Here is a 17,500-nt window from a genome sequence, read left to right as displayed (position 1 = left end):
AAGGTTAACAATATTAACAACGTCTACAAAGCTACAGTACATGACATTAGGGAGAGACACGCCCATTAACACACACCTGGGGACAACAGTGTGTGTGTGTGTTACCTGTGCTGTGTGTGTTTGTCTGTGTTTGTCAGTGTGTGTGTGTGTTACCTCTGCTGCACTGGAATGTGTGTGTGTGTTTTCTGTGCTACCTTGGCGTGTGTGTTTGTCTGTGTGTGTGTGTGTGTGTGTTTTAACTGTGCTGTGTTGGTGTGTGTGTGTGTTATCTGCACTGTGTGTGTGTGTGTTATATGTGCTGTATGGGTGTGTGTGCATCGGTGTGTGTGTGTGTGTGTGTGTGTGTGTGACATTAATTCTCCGGCGTCTGACAACCAAATGGAATGAAATTAACAACAAATCTGTGGGCTACAAAAAGAAGAAAATAAGGTAATGAAACACAAACCAAACCCAGCACACACACACACACACACTCACCCACACACACACCCACATCCACACCCACACCCACACACGTTCAGTGCAACCTCTTCCAGAAACGCATCCACATCCACCTCCCTCCGTTCCTCCATCTCTCTTCTCCTCTTTCCTTTCTCCCTTCTCTCCAACCATCTCTCTAAGTAGCGTCAGCCCTAAACCGACCTTCCCCCGGGGCGCACTGCGCGTCATTAAAAGCGCTCCCCCCTCCTGGGAGTCCACTGACCTGGGAGGTTTGGTTCCAGGCCGTGGCCTGCTGGTGCAGGCAGCAGGCGTGGCGCCTGGCGCTGGGGGGGTGCACCCTAACCCCGGCCCTGGCCCCCCCCCCGCCTCGCCCTCTCCCCCGCCCGCAACACGCTGGCTTCAGACAGAGAGAGAGGAGAGCACCGCGTCAATACACCACGGAGGGAGGGGGGGGGAGGAGGAGGGGAGGGGTGGAGTGAGGGAGGGGTAGAGTGAGGGAGGGGTGGAGAGGGGGGGGGGGGAGAGGTGGAAGGAGGGAGGGGGAGAAGGAGGGAGGGAGGGGGAGAAGGAGGGAGGGAGGGGTAGAGGAGGGAGGGAGGGGTAGAGGAGAGGAGGGATGGGTAGAGGGGTAGAGGGAGGGAGGGAAGGGGAAATAGGGGGACTGACCGGTGAGAGAGGAGAGGAGTGGGGGGGGGGAGTGAAGTGAGGGAGGAGAGGAGAGGGGAGTGAAGTGAGGGAGGAGAGGAGAGGGGAGGAGAGGAGAGGAGAGGGGAGTGAGGGAGGAGAGGAGAGGAGAGGAGAGGGGAGGGGGAGAGGAGAGGGGAGTGAGGTGTGTATTGAAGCGGTGAAGTCATTCCCCTGCACATTCACTAAGGGACCATAGCCATTCATACTGCAGGATGTGGGTAGAACATGTCTGATTTCTCTCCATGTGCTGTTTGCGTGTTTATGTTTATTATGAATTTGGACAGGCAGGGAGAGGGAGGGAGGAGAGAAGAGGAGGGGGGAGGGGAGGAGAGGAGAGGAGAGGGAGGAGAGGAGGGAGGAGAGGAGAGGGGAGGAGAGAAGGGAGGAGAGGAGAGGAGGGAGGAGAGGAGGGAGGGAGGGAGGAGGAGAGAGGGAGAGGAGAGAGAGGACAGGGGGAAAGAGGACCAAGGAAAGGGGACAGTGAAGAAAGGGATGGGGAAGGAGAGGGGAGAGGATGGAGGGAGGAGGAGACTGCGGAGCAAAGCGAGTGGTGTGTAGGATTGGAGGCGTGTCAGTAGCCATCCAATCACAGTCCAGGGATCAGGGTGGGAGGCGGAGCCAGCGTGAAACAGGCGTGAGGGTTCAGAGGTCAGATCAGTGCAGCAGTTACCATAGTTACTGAGAAATAGAGTCCCAGGGGAGCAGTCGCTGCGTTTACGCCCTCCCTCCTTCCCTCCTTCCTTCCTTCCCTCCCTCCCTCCCTCCCTCCCTCTCTCCTTTCCGTTCATCTCATCCTTCATTGAACCTTCATTGAACACATTTTCTCTTGGTCACACTTCATCACACACACATGCACGCGCACGCACAGCCACACACACACACACACACACACACACACGCACATACCCCTACCTTGAGGTTGGGGGTCTGTGTCTGGTCCACAGTGAACCTCATCAGGATGGTGAACTGCAGCTCGTTGGGGAAGGACTCCCTGCAGAGGAGACACACGTGTTAGAGACACACACACACACACACACACACACACACACACACACACTAGGGCTGCAACTAACGATTATTTTGATAATCGATTAATCTGACGATTATTTTTCCGGTTAATCGATTAATCGGATAAAAGTGAAAAAAAAACAGATTTCTTTTGCAAATTTAATTTTATGTTTTCTAAATCAGCCAGGCCGATACATATACATGTGCAAAATGAATAAGTTTTAATAAAAAAGTATAAATAATATAAATAAAAAAGGCTTTGCTACATCAAATAGGTTTAACAACAGGCCATGGACTATGGCGGTAGATTGTTTCAATAAAGTAGTTGAACTCTAGCTCAATACATGCATTGTTTTAGGTAATAACTTTGCTTAATGTAAAGGTCAGTAACCCAAAGTGCAATATAGGCTACAGACAAGACACTAATGTTTTTATATAACAGATATGCTCCAAAACAATGCAATGTGTCCTCTCACTCCATACAATAGGCTAGGCTACAGTCAGTGCCTCACTCTAACTCACAGGTAGCTTGGTAGGCTACCACTAGCTAGCCTTTAGCTTATCACCTCTGCTCTACCACTGACGTTAGCCAGCTAGCTAAATACACTTGTCATGCAATATTGAATTCATGAATGCGAGCAAACACTCACTGGCTATCGCATTACATTACAGTCATTTAGCTGACGCTTCGCCAGAACTCACAAGTGCATCTCCTTACTAATACAAGTGACTATGAGCATACTCCGGTGCTGAAGGCATAGAATGCGAATAGCAAGCTAAAAATACAATAGGTCATTAAGAGGGAGAATCTATTAGATAAACGAGAAGAACTAACTTAGGCCTACAGCTGTGCCAGTGAAACGAATGATCCTCACTTCAAAACGCAACGTATGGCATGGGTACAGCCAACGTTAAACTTGTATAACTTACCCTGCTGAGGGTAGCTTTTAATGTGACGATTTCGGTCGAGTCGTTTTCTCCACCTCCGCCATGATTTAAATGTAGCCGCCGCGGCAGCTCCGCAAGACTGCGTGGCGTGCGTCAACAGGAAGTAGGTTTGTTATGAAACAAGACCCGACGAATCGATAATGGAATTTGTCGCCAACGAATTTCATTATCGATTTGTATCGATTTCATCGATTCGTTGTTGCAGCCCTAACACACACACACACACACACCCCCATCGGTGGGTACTGACCGTGTGACGTCCAGGGCCTTCTGCACCTTGGCCTGTACGGAGCCCAGCAGGTCGGCTCCCATCTTCTTCAGCAGCTGGGTGAGCAGCACGAACAGCCAGTCCTGCAGGTCCTCTCTGTGCACCAGCACGAAGTCCACCAGCGTCTCCAGGAACATGCTGAACACCTGGGGAGGGAAGGGGGAGGAGGGGTTAGTACGGAGACACGCAGGCACAGGCACCACACACACAGACACACACAAACACAAACAGGCACACATGCACTCACACATGCAACACCACACGCACACACATATACAGACATGTGCACGACACGCACACACACAGACACATGCACAAACACACACACACACACACACACACACACACAAGATTCCATGCAAATGAAAACATTCATCACTAATCACCTACTAGTCACTAGGCCTGTAACAATTCCACATTTTGCTGTACAATTACGTAATAGTCTCAAAAATAATTGCGATTAACAACATCATTGTTTCACTGTTACGTGACCCAGATAATGTAATAACACAGTAACCTATGAAGGTTGTATTGTATCCTGATGCATCCTCAACAATAAAAAAGGTACTGTGTGTCATCTAGTTATGTGTGGTTATGTGTTTTTAGCATGTTCATGTTCTATCAGCATGTTGTGATGTGCTTAACATGCAGAGCAGCTATCTTGTTAACGTGATGCTCTTTGTTGTTAGCCAGCTAGCTAGCTAGTCAAGATTGCCATTAGTCAATTATTTCATAATTGTTACAGACCTACTAGTCTCACATCACGTTTAGTAGGCAGCTACAGTAATCCACACACACACACACCCAAACACACCCACCCAAACACACCCACACACACTCCAGACAGCAAGCAGCAGGAACAAACTCTGTCACCATTCACCACATGACCCAATCAGACATCAGTCATCAATGACCCATAATCACTCCATACACATGCTGATTGGCTGTCGCCTGCAGGAGGCAACCAATCACAGGAGGGTGTGCGTATGTGTCACAGCCCTGAGCTGTGACATCGGTTAGTGAGGCTGTCGGCAGGGGCCCCATAGCATCCGACGTATTAGTGGTCCAATCAGATTAGGGGGTAAGTGTCACAACCACACAGAACGTTAGACAAACGTTGTTAATCGAACGTTGTTAATCGAACGTTGTTAATCGAACGTATGACACATTTTGGCCAAACTTACTCTCTATAGAGAGTTCCAGAGAGGGAGGCATAAAGAAGAGAAAAAAACAACAAGTTAGCATCCTGGGAAAAAAAATACTTTGGACATCTTTTGGACATTGTTTGTACACCAACATGGTTTGTAAACAGTGCAGAACCAGAACCAGATTATCCAATGACTCTGAAAGACGTGTCTCTGTACGCACAAGACGGAGGGATGGAATGGAGATGGAAAAAACTAGAAGAAAAAGAGGATGAGAGAAGAAAGAGTAAGAGAGAGACAGAAATGGAGCAAGAGAGAGAGAGTAAGAAAGACGGAGAAAAGTGAGAGAGATAGAGAGATGGGGATGCGGGAGGAGGAGAGGACAAAGTGAGAGAAAGAAAGTGACAAAAATAAATGAGGGGGGGGGGAGAGAGAGAGAGAGAGAGATGGAAAAAATAAATGATAAGACGGACAGAGAGAGAGAGAGAGAGAGAGAGAGAAGATGAGTGGTGATGAGATGTACCTTGAAGGAGGCTGAGCTTATACCGGATTCTGCCGAGCAGCCGTACACTCTGCCGGAGTCTCGCTGAAACTCACAACCGTCACCGTCAGACGTGGGGGGTCGGGAAGGCGGGGGGGGGGGCACTCAAAACGCCGGAAGAAGGGGGGGAGCGGAGTTAAGGTTGGGGGGGCGGGGGTGGACCGTAGCGGGTTAGTTAGAAAGAAGGGAAGGGGGACGAAGGGGGGGGGGGGGGGGCTGCGGTGTGTATGTGTGTGTGTGCGGTCAGTGTTGTTGCCGTTTAGACTACACAGGGAGGGGTAAGGGGGGGGTAAAGGGGGTTGCAAGTGAACGCGGTGGGGTGCAGCCAGCGGATTGGCTGACCGACAGTGAGAGAGCAATCCCATTGGCTAGCGGAGAGTGTGAGGGCACACACACACGCAGGACCCAGGCGTGGCATGCCGTTAGAGACCAGTCAACTACCGCCGCACGCAATGCATGCCTGTATGGAGGTGTGTGTGTGTGTGAGAGTGTGTGTGTGTGTGTGTGTGTGTGTGGGAGTGAGTGGTTCTCTCTGAGGTACGCGTTTCACTGTGTATGTGGTCACTTAAGTGTGTGTGTGTTTGTGTGTGTGTGTGTGTGTGTGTGTCTGTACATGTGTAAATATATGCGTGAATTTAGAAATGTGTGTGTTGCGAGCAATATTCTCCTGGCTTTGGTTTCGGCAGAATCCGGTATGGCTAACTGAATGGGCAATGGTATGCACCTATCAGTGTGTGTGTGTGTGTTTGGGCGCACGTGTGTGTGTTAGTGTGTGTTTGTGGCTGCGCTGCATGCACCCATACCTTACTGTGAGGGTCTGCAAACATCCTGGTGAAAATCTCACACAACCTCTTCAGCTCCACACGACTGCAAACACAAACCGAAACACAACCGCAGTCGGTCAAACAACCAAAACACAACTGCAGTCGGTCAAACACAACAGCAACCACAGTTAGATCAGAACACGACCCCATTCAAAGTCATACAAGTTATACAGACACAACCCAAACAGTGATCACTGTCATTTCAGCGGGTAGGGCTAGCATCATTTTACTCAACCTCTTCACTGATACAGACCCACTATCTAGCCCTCTGATGAGATAGGCTGCCAGGTTAAAAGCTGCTCTCTGATAGGCTGCCAGGTTAAAAGCTTCTCTCTGATAGGCTGCCAGGTTAAAAGCTGCTCTCTGATAGGCTGACCTGAGGGTGCGTTGGTTCTTGAGGAGTGCCTGCAGCCCCATAAGCCCCTCCTTCCTCTCAGACCAGTTGGCGCTGGCACAGCGGTTCAACACCTGGAGACAGAGGACATAAAGGCTTATAACACAGGAGAGACAGGTTATAAAGGCTTATTACACAGGGGAGACAGGTTATAAAGGCTTATTACACAGGGGAGACAGGTTATAAAGGCTTATTACACAAGGGAGACAGGTTATAAAGGCTTATTACACAAGGGAGACAGGTTATAAAGGCTTATAACACAGGGGAGACAGGTTATAAAGGCTTATTACACAAGGGAGACAGGTTATAAAGGCTTATAACACAAGGGAGACAGAGAGGTTATAAAGGCTTATAACACAGAGGAGACAGAGGTTATAAAGGCTAATAACATAGAGGAGACAGGTTATAAAGGCTTATAACACAGAGGAGACAGGGTTAAGGGTTGGGGGGTCAGGGGGTTAAAGGTCAGGGGGTACTGACCTCTGCTACGTCCTCAGTCTGTCTCATGTAGGTGGGGATGGCCCCTCCGTTCCTGGAGCTGTACGACCTCTCTGAACACGCGCTGGACGCATCGCTGTTGGCATCGTCATCAGAATACATCCCATAGTTCTCATAACGCCTCCGCGCTGGCTTCTTCTACAGGGAGGGAGGGGTGGAGGGAGAGAGGGATGGAGGGATGGATGGAGGGATGGATGGATGGAGGGATGGAGGGATGAAGGGATGGATGGAGGGAGGGATAAAGGGATGGAGGGTGGGATGGAAAGGTAGGCAAACAGCATGAAATATAACTCCCAAAAACCTATTTGTAATTATAAGCAGCATCGACGCAATATAAAACAGTCACTTGTGCGCTATTTCTAGTCTAACACACGCAAGCGCGCGCACACACACACACACACACACACACACACACACACACACACACGCAGAAGCAGGTAAGAGGCTGACCTTCGATCGCATGTCCCCCAACAGCTGAGAGCGTTAAAGAGAGGCAGAACCAAGGGTTAGTCATAGAACACACACGCACACACACACACGCACACACACAGACGCACACACGCACACATGCACACACACACACGCGCACACACACAAACAACAACCAGGAAGGGAGTGTGTGTGCTGTGTTTGCAATAGTTGTGAGAGTGCATAGAAAGTGAATGGTGTGTGTGTGTGTGTGTGTGTGTGTGTGTGTAGGGAAGGGTAAGTGTGAATAGGGAGCAGGGGAGGCTGGCGGAGGCAGTAATCGAGGACAGAAATATCATTGTAATGCATAGAACAGAACCAGTGGTATCAAACACGTGTACGTGTAGTGTAGTGTGTGTGTGTGTGTGTACCAGAGCGTCTGCGAGGGCCTCCTCTACGTCTGAGCCGGGGTTGAGGACCTTCATGGCGCTGACAGACGAGGAGAGACGACTGGACTGACTCATACCATACCCAGAACCTGGAGATGGGGGGGGGGGGGGGGGGGGGAGAGGAGGAGAGAGGGAGAGAGAGAGAAATGTAGAGGGAGAAATCACACACTCGTACAGACAAACATCTCCCGCAAACGTACCTCTCAATAGTCAAACACACACCCCTCACACCGATGTCAGTCAGTCAGTCACACACACACACACACACACACACCTCTCACACCGACGTCAGTCAGTCAGTCAGTCAGTCAGTCACACACCCCCTCACACCGATGTCAGTCAGTCAGTCAGTCAGTCAGTCAGTCACACACACACACACACACACACACACACACACACCCGACCCGAAAGTTGGCTAAATGACTGAGGTGACAAAATGACCCCCCCCCTCCCAAACCCCAGGAATGCCACCAAGCAAAGCATGATGGGAACTAAAGAGATGGACATGGAGGACGCGTGGGCATGGCTGTGGCAACGAGGGGCGGGGCTAAAAACATAAGGAGACAAGATAAGCGCCGGAGAGAAGAGAAAGAGCGGGACGGTCGCCGTGACAACTGAACGGAACAGGAAGAGCATGCGGTCCAGACAGAAGCCTGAAGAGGACGAGGAAGAGAACGAAAGAACGAAAAAAATGAGAAAAAGGAAAAAATGAAGGACATTTAAATAAAAAAAAGAGGAAAAACTGACAGAGACCCTTAAAAAAAGGAAGAAGCTGACGGAGGGGAGAGAAAAGAAAAAGAGTGAGTGAGTGATGGATAGAGGTACTCAGCCTGCACACCTGGTGCACCGAAGGCGTCAGGTGTGTGTAGAGCACCGGTGGAGCGAGAGTAGCTCCGGGTCGCTGCAACGGAGAACCACACACACACACCCCCCCCCTCACCATTAGAACACACAGAGTGTGTGAGACAGACAAACCCCGAAACCATGCAAGAAGAGTCCAGTTCTGCTTTTGCGACACGGACGTCAGAGGAGCTAAAATGGCTTCCTTCTTGTTCCTCTTCTCACACTCACTCTTCCCTCTCTCACCATCCCTCCCTCTCTCTCACTATCCCTCTCTCTCTCTGATAAACCAGAAGTATCATTCCTCCTCCACTCTGACAGTGACTAAACTTAGAGAACCACTGATGTGTTCTCCTCTAAAGGGAGTTTGGCTTCCCCCTTGTGGCCAGTGTGTGCAGTACGGTTATACAGTACTCCCTGTTGTGTGTAAAAGGCCTTTAGATAGGCGTTCTCTGTGAGGCGGGAAGGAGCGTACAGTACAGGGCTGATATCTCCTACAGGGCTGGTATCTCCTACAGGTGTGTTATTGTATCCTACCCATTTTACATTTCTATGTGTGTTTTTATTGTTCCTACCCATTTCTAAATTCCAGACTTTTCCAGACATACATTTTCACAACTGCTTAGTAGATTTGTGGGCTGGTGTTTTGGCGTGCGTGTGTAGTGTGACCTCTGTCAAATATGGTCTGTATAAATCATCATATTGAATACAATTCTGATCTCTTCTGGTAGGAGTGTAGGATAGGTCTGGAATGACTGATGGAATGATTGTGTCCTTTTCCATATTTTTCCACACCTGGAAAGGGTAAATATTTAATTACAGACTTTTTAAACCTGTGTAAGAACCCTGTATCTCTCTCTCCTAAGAGATTGTTGTCTCTCATCAGAGATGCAGGTGTGTATATCTCTCTCATCAGAGATGCAGGTGTATATATCTCTCTCATCAGAGATGCAGGTGTGTATGTCTCTCTCTCATCAGAGAAGCAGGTGTGTATGTCTCTCTCTCTCATCAGAGATGCAGGTGTGTATGTCTCTCTCTCATCAGAGATGCAGGTGTGTATGTCTCTCTCTCATCAGAGATGCAGGTGTGTATGTCTCTCTCTCATCAGAGATGCAGGTGTGTATGTCTCTCTCTCATCAGAGATGCAGGTGTGTATGTCTCTCTCTCATCAGAGATGCAGGTGTGTATGTCTCTCTCTCATCAGAGATGCAGGTGTGTATGTCTCTCTCTCATCAGAGATGCAGGTGTGTATGTCTCTCTCTCATCAGAGATGCAGGTGTGTATGTCTCTCTCTCATCAGAGAAGCAGGTGTGTATATCTCTCTCCTCAGAGATGCAGGTGTGTATATCTCTCTCCTCAGAGATGCAGGTGTGTATATCTCTCTCTCATCAGAGATCAGGGCTTGACATTACACTTTTTCAGGTACTTCTCCTTTGGACAAGTGAACTTATCTTACTTACTTGTCCGAGAGCTCAAGTTACTTGTCCAAATACAAAGATTTTGAAAAAGCAATATTACACTCACAGTCCACTTCATTAGGTACACATTTTCAACTGCTTGTTAACACAAATATCTAATCAGCCAATCATGTGGCAGCAATTCAATGTATTAAGGCATGTAGACATGGTCAATACGATCTGCTGAAGTTCAAACCAAGCATCAGAATGGGAAAGATTTCAGTGATTTTGAACGTGGCATGATTGTTGGTGCCAGGCAGGCTGTTTATTTGTGAAAGTGCTGATCTACTGGGATTTTCCTGCACAACCATCTCTAGGAGTAACAGAGAATGGTCAGAAAAAGAGAGAAAATATCCAGTGAGCGGCAGTTCTCTGGGTGGAAATGGTGGTGGTGGTGTAATCTGCAGCAATCAGAGCTGCAGGTGTCCTGGGTCTTCCAGGGCGTTACTCACCAAGGGGTGTGAAGGAGCGAACGGGGCTGGTGTCTCTGCTGCTCTCCCTGCTGGCCTCCCTGCTGCAGCCCTGACTCATACTGGGGCGGGGGATACGGCTGCCCCGCGCTACTGCCCCGCCACCACCACCAGAGGGCGCAGCGCACCACACCATACAGGGGAGGGGAGGGGGAGGAGGAGGAGGAGGGGGGGACAGAGAAAGGAGATAAGGGAGAGAAAGAGAGAGAAGACAGGAGATAAAAGTAGAGAGAACATGAATACCGGGAGAGGGGGAGAGATGAGGAAAGAGAGAGGAAAGAGGAGAGGGCAGGGCATGGAAACAGGGGAAGGAGACAAAAGAGAGGAAGGGGAAGGGGAGATAAAAGTAGAGAGAACATGAATATTGGGAGAGAGGGAGAGATGAGGGAAGAGAGGAAAGAGGAGAGGGCAGGGCATGGAAACAGGGGAAGGAGACAGAAGAGAGGAAGGGGAAGGGGAAAGGGAGATAAAAACAGAGACAAAAACAACAGAGAGAGAGAAAAGTGGTAAGAGTGACACACTGACAGACAGGTTCAGCTCCACTGGCTCTGGGGGTGCGTCCCAATCATCTAGCGTGGCTTCCCGTCTCCTATCCTCCTCCACCTCCTCTTCATCAGGTGTAAGAACATTCCCAGCGGAAAATCCAGTTGTTTCACATCAGTTCAGTTGAAGGAGAGGAGACGAGGAGAGGAGGCCACGTTAGACTATTGGGACACACCTCGAGGAAGCACAGGACTGCTGGACTCAGAAAACACATGTATATGTACAACAGTTTGACACACACACACACACACACACACACACACACACACACACACACACACACGAAAGGGAGGTGAAAAGCAGATGACAGGTCAGGGGGGTGTGAGGGGGGGGTGGATCTTTGTTCTCATCCAATAGCGTCGCAATCAGCCTGACAGCCTGTTCATTGGCCGGCGCCAGCTCCCACGCACCAATCAGGGTTAATCACAGCCTAGCGACGGGTTCTAACGGCCCAATGAAGCTTCGCCGCCGGTCTGACGGAAGATTCATTCACAGCTGCTGCTGATTGGTTAGTGGGGGTGGGGAGATGCGTTCACAAGAAGCCATTATGACAGCATGGCGATCTGATCACCGTGGAAATCTGATCACCGTGGAAACCCGTCACCGTTACGAACACAGCCATGAGGTCAGAGGTTAAAGAGAGAGAGAGATGGATTCTGGGACACAAGGCGACGAACGACAGCCTGACAGGACGGCATTAGAGAGAGAGATGGAGGGATGAGGAGGAGGGAGAGAGAGAGGGGAGGAGAAGGGAGAGATGGACGGCAGGGCGGAGAGAGAGAGAGAGATAGCTGAAGGTCTGGGTCTTACCTCCTCTGCTGGCTCCGTTGTAGATAGAACTAATACTGGAAGGGGCTGGAGGAGAGGAGAGGAGGAGGGGAGAGGAGAGAAGGAGGAGAGGAGTAAGGAGGGGAGAGGAGGAGGGGAGGGGAGAGAGGAGAGAGGGAAGAGGAGGGGAGAGAGGAGAGGAGAGGGGAGAGGAGAGGAGGTGAGAGAGGAGAAAGAGAGGGAGGAGGGGAGAGGAGGGGACAGGGGGAGGAGAGGAAAGAGTACATATAGAAAGGTCAGTGTAGGAGAAACATTCATCACTTATACTGATATATGACAGATAGTGTCTGTGTCTTGCCCTTGCTTGCTTGCTTTGTGCCGGTGGTCCTGGCCTCCCCTGGGGGACCGCTGGGTACTGGTAAGCAAACTGGCTAGTAGTCGCTCTATTGGTAGAGGGCTGCAAGGGAATTTTTCCTGGCTACATAGTATACAGGTTTTTTACTTTTGCCTGCTCGCGGCTCTGTCAGTATTGATTGATTGATTGACTGATTGACTGAACATTTTCATTGTGTGAAGCGCATTGAGTTGCATCTTGTAAGAAATGCGCTATACAAATAAATATATATATACATTTTTTTTTGTGTTTGATATCAGAGATGATGGACTGATGGACAGATGGACAGATGGCGTCAAAGTACAGCAGTGTTTACACTCAAGGTCGCCAGGGCAACCGATACATGACATCCTATGAAGTGGTGGTGAAAAACAGCGAAGCATGCGGCAGCGGTCGAGTTGTCATGACAACAACAAGTGAGGGAGAGGCAAGCAGAGACTCAGAGCCAATCAGACGCGAGCGTGAACAGACGGAGGCGTATTCATTGGCTCATGAATAAAAAACAAATGTGGATAAGAAAAAGCTAACAAACTACAGATCTGGATGACAGAGGTGTGTGTGTGTGTGTGAGTGTGTGTGTGTGGACCGGAGACATTCCTGACTATTATATTATATTAATATAACCTCCAGGGGGCATGCTCCCCCACACTCCAGACAGTCAACAGATGTTCAGACATTTTAACTTTAATGCGTGCTTATTGGACTGGAATCGTCCAATGAGAGACTGTTCTGTGTGTGGTGGTTAAGGTGTTTTATTATGAGTATTATGGGTCTGCAGCTTGTGTATCAATCAGAACATGTTTGTTTATGGGTCATATTTGGGTGCTGGGGGACAGAACTCCTCTGGTGGTTCTGATGAGTCACACTGGGGTAAGACAGGATGATGACATGAGGTGAAATGGTGTGTGTTCAAGGATGTGTGTGTGCGTGGGTTGGTGGTGTGTGTGTGTTGGAGTGTGCGTGCGTTGGTGTGTGTGTTGGAGTGTGCGTGGGTTGGTGGTGTGTGTGTGTGTTGGAGTGTGCGTGTGTTGGAGTGTGCGTGCGTTGGTGTGTGTGCGTGCGCTGGTGTGTGTGTGTGTGTGTTGGTGTGTGCATGGGTTGGTGGTGTGTGTGTGTGTGTGTTGGAGTGTGCGTGCGTTAGTGGTGTGTGTGCGCATGCGTTGGTGTGTGTGCGTGCGTGTTTGTGTGTGTGTGTGTGCGTTGGAGTGCGCGGGCGTTGGTGTGTGTATGTCCTCACCGACAGACAGGCGCGTGGGGGAGGAGTCTCGGGAGCAGCCCTGGGAGCGGGGGATGCGGCTGCGTCTGTGGGAGGAGCCTCCGCCCCCCCCGGCCCCCGCCAGCACCCTCTGGGCCCCGGAGCCCAGCGTACTGAGGGCCGTACTGGACAACACACGGCCCGGGGAACCACTCCTACTGCCCGCTGTGGGGGGGGGGGGAGAGGGAGGGGGAGGGGGAGAGAGAGAGGGGAGAAAGAGAGAGAGGGGGTGGGAGAGAGAAAGAGGGGGAGGGAGAGAGTGTGGCAGGGAGAGAGAGAGAGGAGGGGGAGAGAGAGAGAGGAGGGGGAGAGAGAGAGGGGGGGGGGAGAGAGAGGGGGGGGGGGGAGAGAGAGAGAGGGGGGGAGGGGGAGAGAGAGAGAGAGGGAGGGGGAGAGAGAGAGGGAGGGAGGCAGAAAGAGCGAGACAGAGAAAGAGATCAATATGACTGTTTTCTGTGAGAGTATAGAGACACATCACTACACCACATCACAGTGACTGACAAGGCCTTGTTTAACAACAACCCCCCACCCACAACTGAAACTTATGTCACACATGCACACGCACGCACACACACGCACCCAGACACACACACACACACACACACTCACACACACAATTACAAACACTGAACACACGCACTGTGACGCCTCCCACTCTGCCTGCATATTGGCTGTGGCTGGAGCCTGGGCAGAGTGGGTGGGTCGTTAGGTTGAGTGGTGTCACCTGGGTTTGGGGAGCTGGGGATATATATATGAGAGGGGTGTCCTCAGCTCTCTCTCTCTTCCTTATGATTTGGGTTCTGTTGGTAAGGTCTCTGGGTACCTGGTTTTTGGGGCCTTTTAGTTTTACACTACATACGTTCATACACCTTACACATACAACATACATTCTACAACCATTCACTCATGGCATACACTACTGATTCTTATCCATAATCATATACATGTTATTTAGTTTATTTTGGTTCATTTAAGTAAATAAAACTTTAATTGTATCATTTAAACGCATGTGTGGACTCCCTTATTTGTTACTACCTTCGGGTGTGTAACAAATTGGGGGCTCGTCCTTTTGTGTTGGACCTTTTTATGGTTTGCTTGGTTTGTTGATTGATTCTTACTGGCAATTTTGGTTTGGGTTACTGTGAGAGCTGTTTGGCTCTCTTTGGTTTTGGTTTGCTGTTTGGTTAATTGATTGGTTAATCAGTAGGTTAATTGGTTGCCAGTGTTGGGAGTTTTCACATGTGTTCATTTGTTCTCCTCTGTTTGTTTTGTTGGAGTTTGGTTGTGGAAGAGTAGATTGTTTGTCCCCAGATTTCCTTTAGGTTTGAGGTTGTTGGACTGCGATACTGGGTTGGGATAGTCAGTGTACTTGGTAGGAACCGTTAAATCCCCTGTTAGGTATAGATAGGCTTGTTCCCAATAGGGGAATTTGTCTGGGGTGGTTTAGTGTGGCTGCAACCGTGGGTAGAGCATTTGTCTCAGGGGCACGTCCATGGTCCAGGAGGGGGCGCTGTTTTGCAGTGTTCTCTTCTGCCCACTGGGATTTAGTGCATAAATACCTCCCACCAGTAGCGGCACGAAGACTAGGGTTTGAGTTAGTTAGTTAGGTAGTTATTTTTAAGTTAGGGCTGGGGAAGTTCCAGGTAAAGTGGGCTGTCTGTCTTATACTTGGTTATCGCAGTTTGATGGTCTCAGTGTTAGGGTTTGTGATTTAGTTTTTTTTTCTTTGGTTGCATAGGTTACTATGGCCTCAATTATAGAGGAGTTTGTGAGGTCCCCATCAGTAGAGCTATTGGATCGGTGTACTAAGGACCAGTTGTTGTCGATTGCGGAACATTATGAGATTGAAATTCCCAGTAAAAGATTAAAGGATAAAAGATTAAAGGAAGATGTCATGGCCAGTTTAAAATCTGGGTTGGTAGTGGGAGGTGTTCTCAAACCAACGGAGGAAGTTCAGTCTGGTGTGTTCACTACGTTAACGTTTGAACAACAGAAAGAGCTTTTGATTTTGAAGCAAACACATACGCAGACACAGTTGGAGCTTGAAAAAATCAAACAAAGGACTGAGCTTGCTAAAGTAGATTTAGAACACGAGAGACTACGTATGATCAGCGAGGGTAGGCTGCCCAGGTCATCGGAGGATGGGGTCGACCTGTTGGGGGCAGCTACAGAGAGTGATTTAACGAGACGGTTGCGTCTGCTTCCACCATTTAATGAAGATGACCTAGATACATTCTTTTTATTATTCGAGCGTTTGGCGGACGGTAGAAACTGGCCTGATGAGGATCGTGCAATACTGTTACATGTGTGTTTACCGGTAAAGCCCAGAAAGCTTACTCTGCGTTGGGTCCCGCTGATTGTAAATGTTACGAACGTATTAAATCAGCGGTGCTTAGAGCCTATGAGCTGGTACTGGAAGCATATAGACAGCGGTTCCGAACATGGACAAAGGGAGATAAGCAGTCTCACGTTGAGTTTGCACGTGATCTGGTTATCCCGTTTGCCCGGTGGTGTTCGGCAACTGGGGTGGAAACTTTTGAACAACTGTGTGACCTGATGGTATTGGAACAGTTTAAGAACTCGTTACCTAATGGTGTGGCAACTTATATTACAGAGCGGAAGGCGAAGACGGCGAGTGACGCAGCCGTCCTGGCCGATGAATATGTGTTGATTCGCAAAGGTAATTGTCTCTAAACACACACCACCACCATGAGAGATCTCTCTCTACCACCCAGGGATATGGAGCTAGTGTCTACGTGGCTGAGAGAGGGGGGGTGGATGAGGGGCGGGTAGAGAGCTGGATGACCCCCCCCCCCCCCCCCGACCTCCTCTCCTTCTCACACCCCATCACTGTACCCTGGCAGAGCATGCTGGTGTCTGGGACCTCTGTCACTTCATTTGTTCTAACCATGTTTTAACCATGTTCTCACCATGGTCTTTAAGCTTTAAGCTAACGGTTTAGATTGAAGTTATGTACTTCACTTGATTGTGTGTGTAACTTCCACAGATGGCTGTGTCTGGCTATGAGGAACTATTTCTGAAAAAAGGGACATACAAAAAAACTGGAGAAATTGTGGATCTCTCCCCTTGTCTTTCTCTCATTTCTCTCCATTTCTCTCATTTATTTTTCTCTCTTCATTTCTCTCTCTCTCTCAGTTAGTGATGGTAAAGAAGCCATGTTTTAGTCTGTGCCTATGTCCCAGCATGCTGTGCAGCCAGAGAGTGGGAGGAGCCTGAGGTGACTAGCCTGGATGAGGGAGGTGAGGGAGATGGAGCGGGGGGGGGAGTCAGAGGGGTGAGGGGGATGGGTGAGGAAGTATTGTTAGAACCTTACCACCAACGGGGGTAGCAGACAGAGATCCTGAGCCAATGAACAGGCAGGATTGGAGAGAGGGGTAGGAGCCGTAAGCCCATTGGTTGGGAGAGGGGGGAGCGGGGGAGGGGGAGGGGGGGGGGAAAGGAACAGCAGGTTAAACCAGATGCATTATGGGTGTTATCGCGCAAAGCAGGATGGGAGATAGTACACAGAGAGCATCATGGGAGTGTCTTTGGTGACCACGGCCCAGAGAATGAGGGTGCGGGACCAAAACAAATCACGCTTTTACACACTAATGAACTTAAATGAACATTAGCAAATAAATATTAAATGGATCGAGGAAGCATTGAAACACGGCCAACAGAGACCCAGCCATGATTGGAGGAAGGACAAGAGCATGATGGGACAGCCGGGCAGCTTGGCGCTGTAGAGCTGACGAAAGCCAAGCCAGTTCACCATGGAGGGGAATAACAATGCGCTCTAACACACACACACACACACACACACACACACACACACACACACACACACACACACACACACACACACACCTCTCCATCCATCGACCCAGTTGCTCTCCCTCTCCTCTTTTTCTTAATCTGTCTTTCCTAGAATCTGTTCTCTCCCCGAGCCTCCAATCTGGTCCGACCTTAGTGTCTGAGTGAAGGAGTGTCTCATCCCTCTGTTCCTTCATGTTGACACTGCAGGGGAGGCCGGCGGAGGTAGAAATCGGAGGTCTCATTGTAATGTAATGGAACGGAATGAGCAACGCTGGCATTCCAATGAGGCCCGTCCTCTGATTTCTACCTCCGCCGGCCTCTCTCTGGTACAGTGACCTTACAAGAC

At 49.7% G+C, this 17,500-nt stretch overlaps 1 protein-coding gene across 1 annotated transcript in view; it reads right to left on the bottom strand.

Annotated features, from left to right (window-relative positions):
- clasp2 (cytoplasmic linker associated protein 2) overlaps positions 1-17,500 on the bottom strand; it is a gene marked incomplete at its 5' end in the record, with an annotated part of 82,752 nt that overhangs the window by 11,310 nt on the left and 53,942 nt on the right. The window contains 13 exons of the mRNA XM_080525322.1: positions 2,041-2,119; positions 3,335-3,498; positions 5,021-5,083; positions 5,842-5,905; positions 6,239-6,330; positions 6,737-6,892; positions 7,205-7,228; positions 7,594-7,700; positions 8,450-8,512; positions 10,361-10,468; positions 11,732-11,776; positions 13,321-13,503; positions 16,673-16,699. Of these exons, the coding sequence (XP_080381448.1) occupies positions 2,041-2,119; positions 3,335-3,498; positions 5,021-5,083; positions 5,842-5,905; positions 6,239-6,330; positions 6,737-6,892; positions 7,205-7,228; positions 7,594-7,700; positions 8,450-8,512; positions 10,361-10,468; positions 11,732-11,776; positions 13,321-13,503; positions 16,673-16,699 (1,175 nt within the window). The remainder of the gene's footprint in view (positions 1-2,040; positions 2,120-3,334; positions 3,499-5,020; positions 5,084-5,841; positions 5,906-6,238; positions 6,331-6,736; positions 6,893-7,204; positions 7,229-7,593; positions 7,701-8,449; positions 8,513-10,360; positions 10,469-11,731; positions 11,777-13,320; positions 13,504-16,672; positions 16,700-17,500) is intronic.

The sequence above is a fragment of the Nansenia antarctica genome (assembly GCF_963989245.1).
Source record: "Nansenia antarctica genome assembly, chromosome: 3".
Classification (NCBI taxonomy): domain Eukaryota; kingdom Metazoa; phylum Chordata; class Actinopteri; order Argentiniformes; family Microstomatidae; genus Nansenia; species Nansenia antarctica.
The sequence above is the reverse complement of the archived record's forward strand: the minus strand, read 5'-3'. Positions and strand labels throughout refer to the sequence as shown.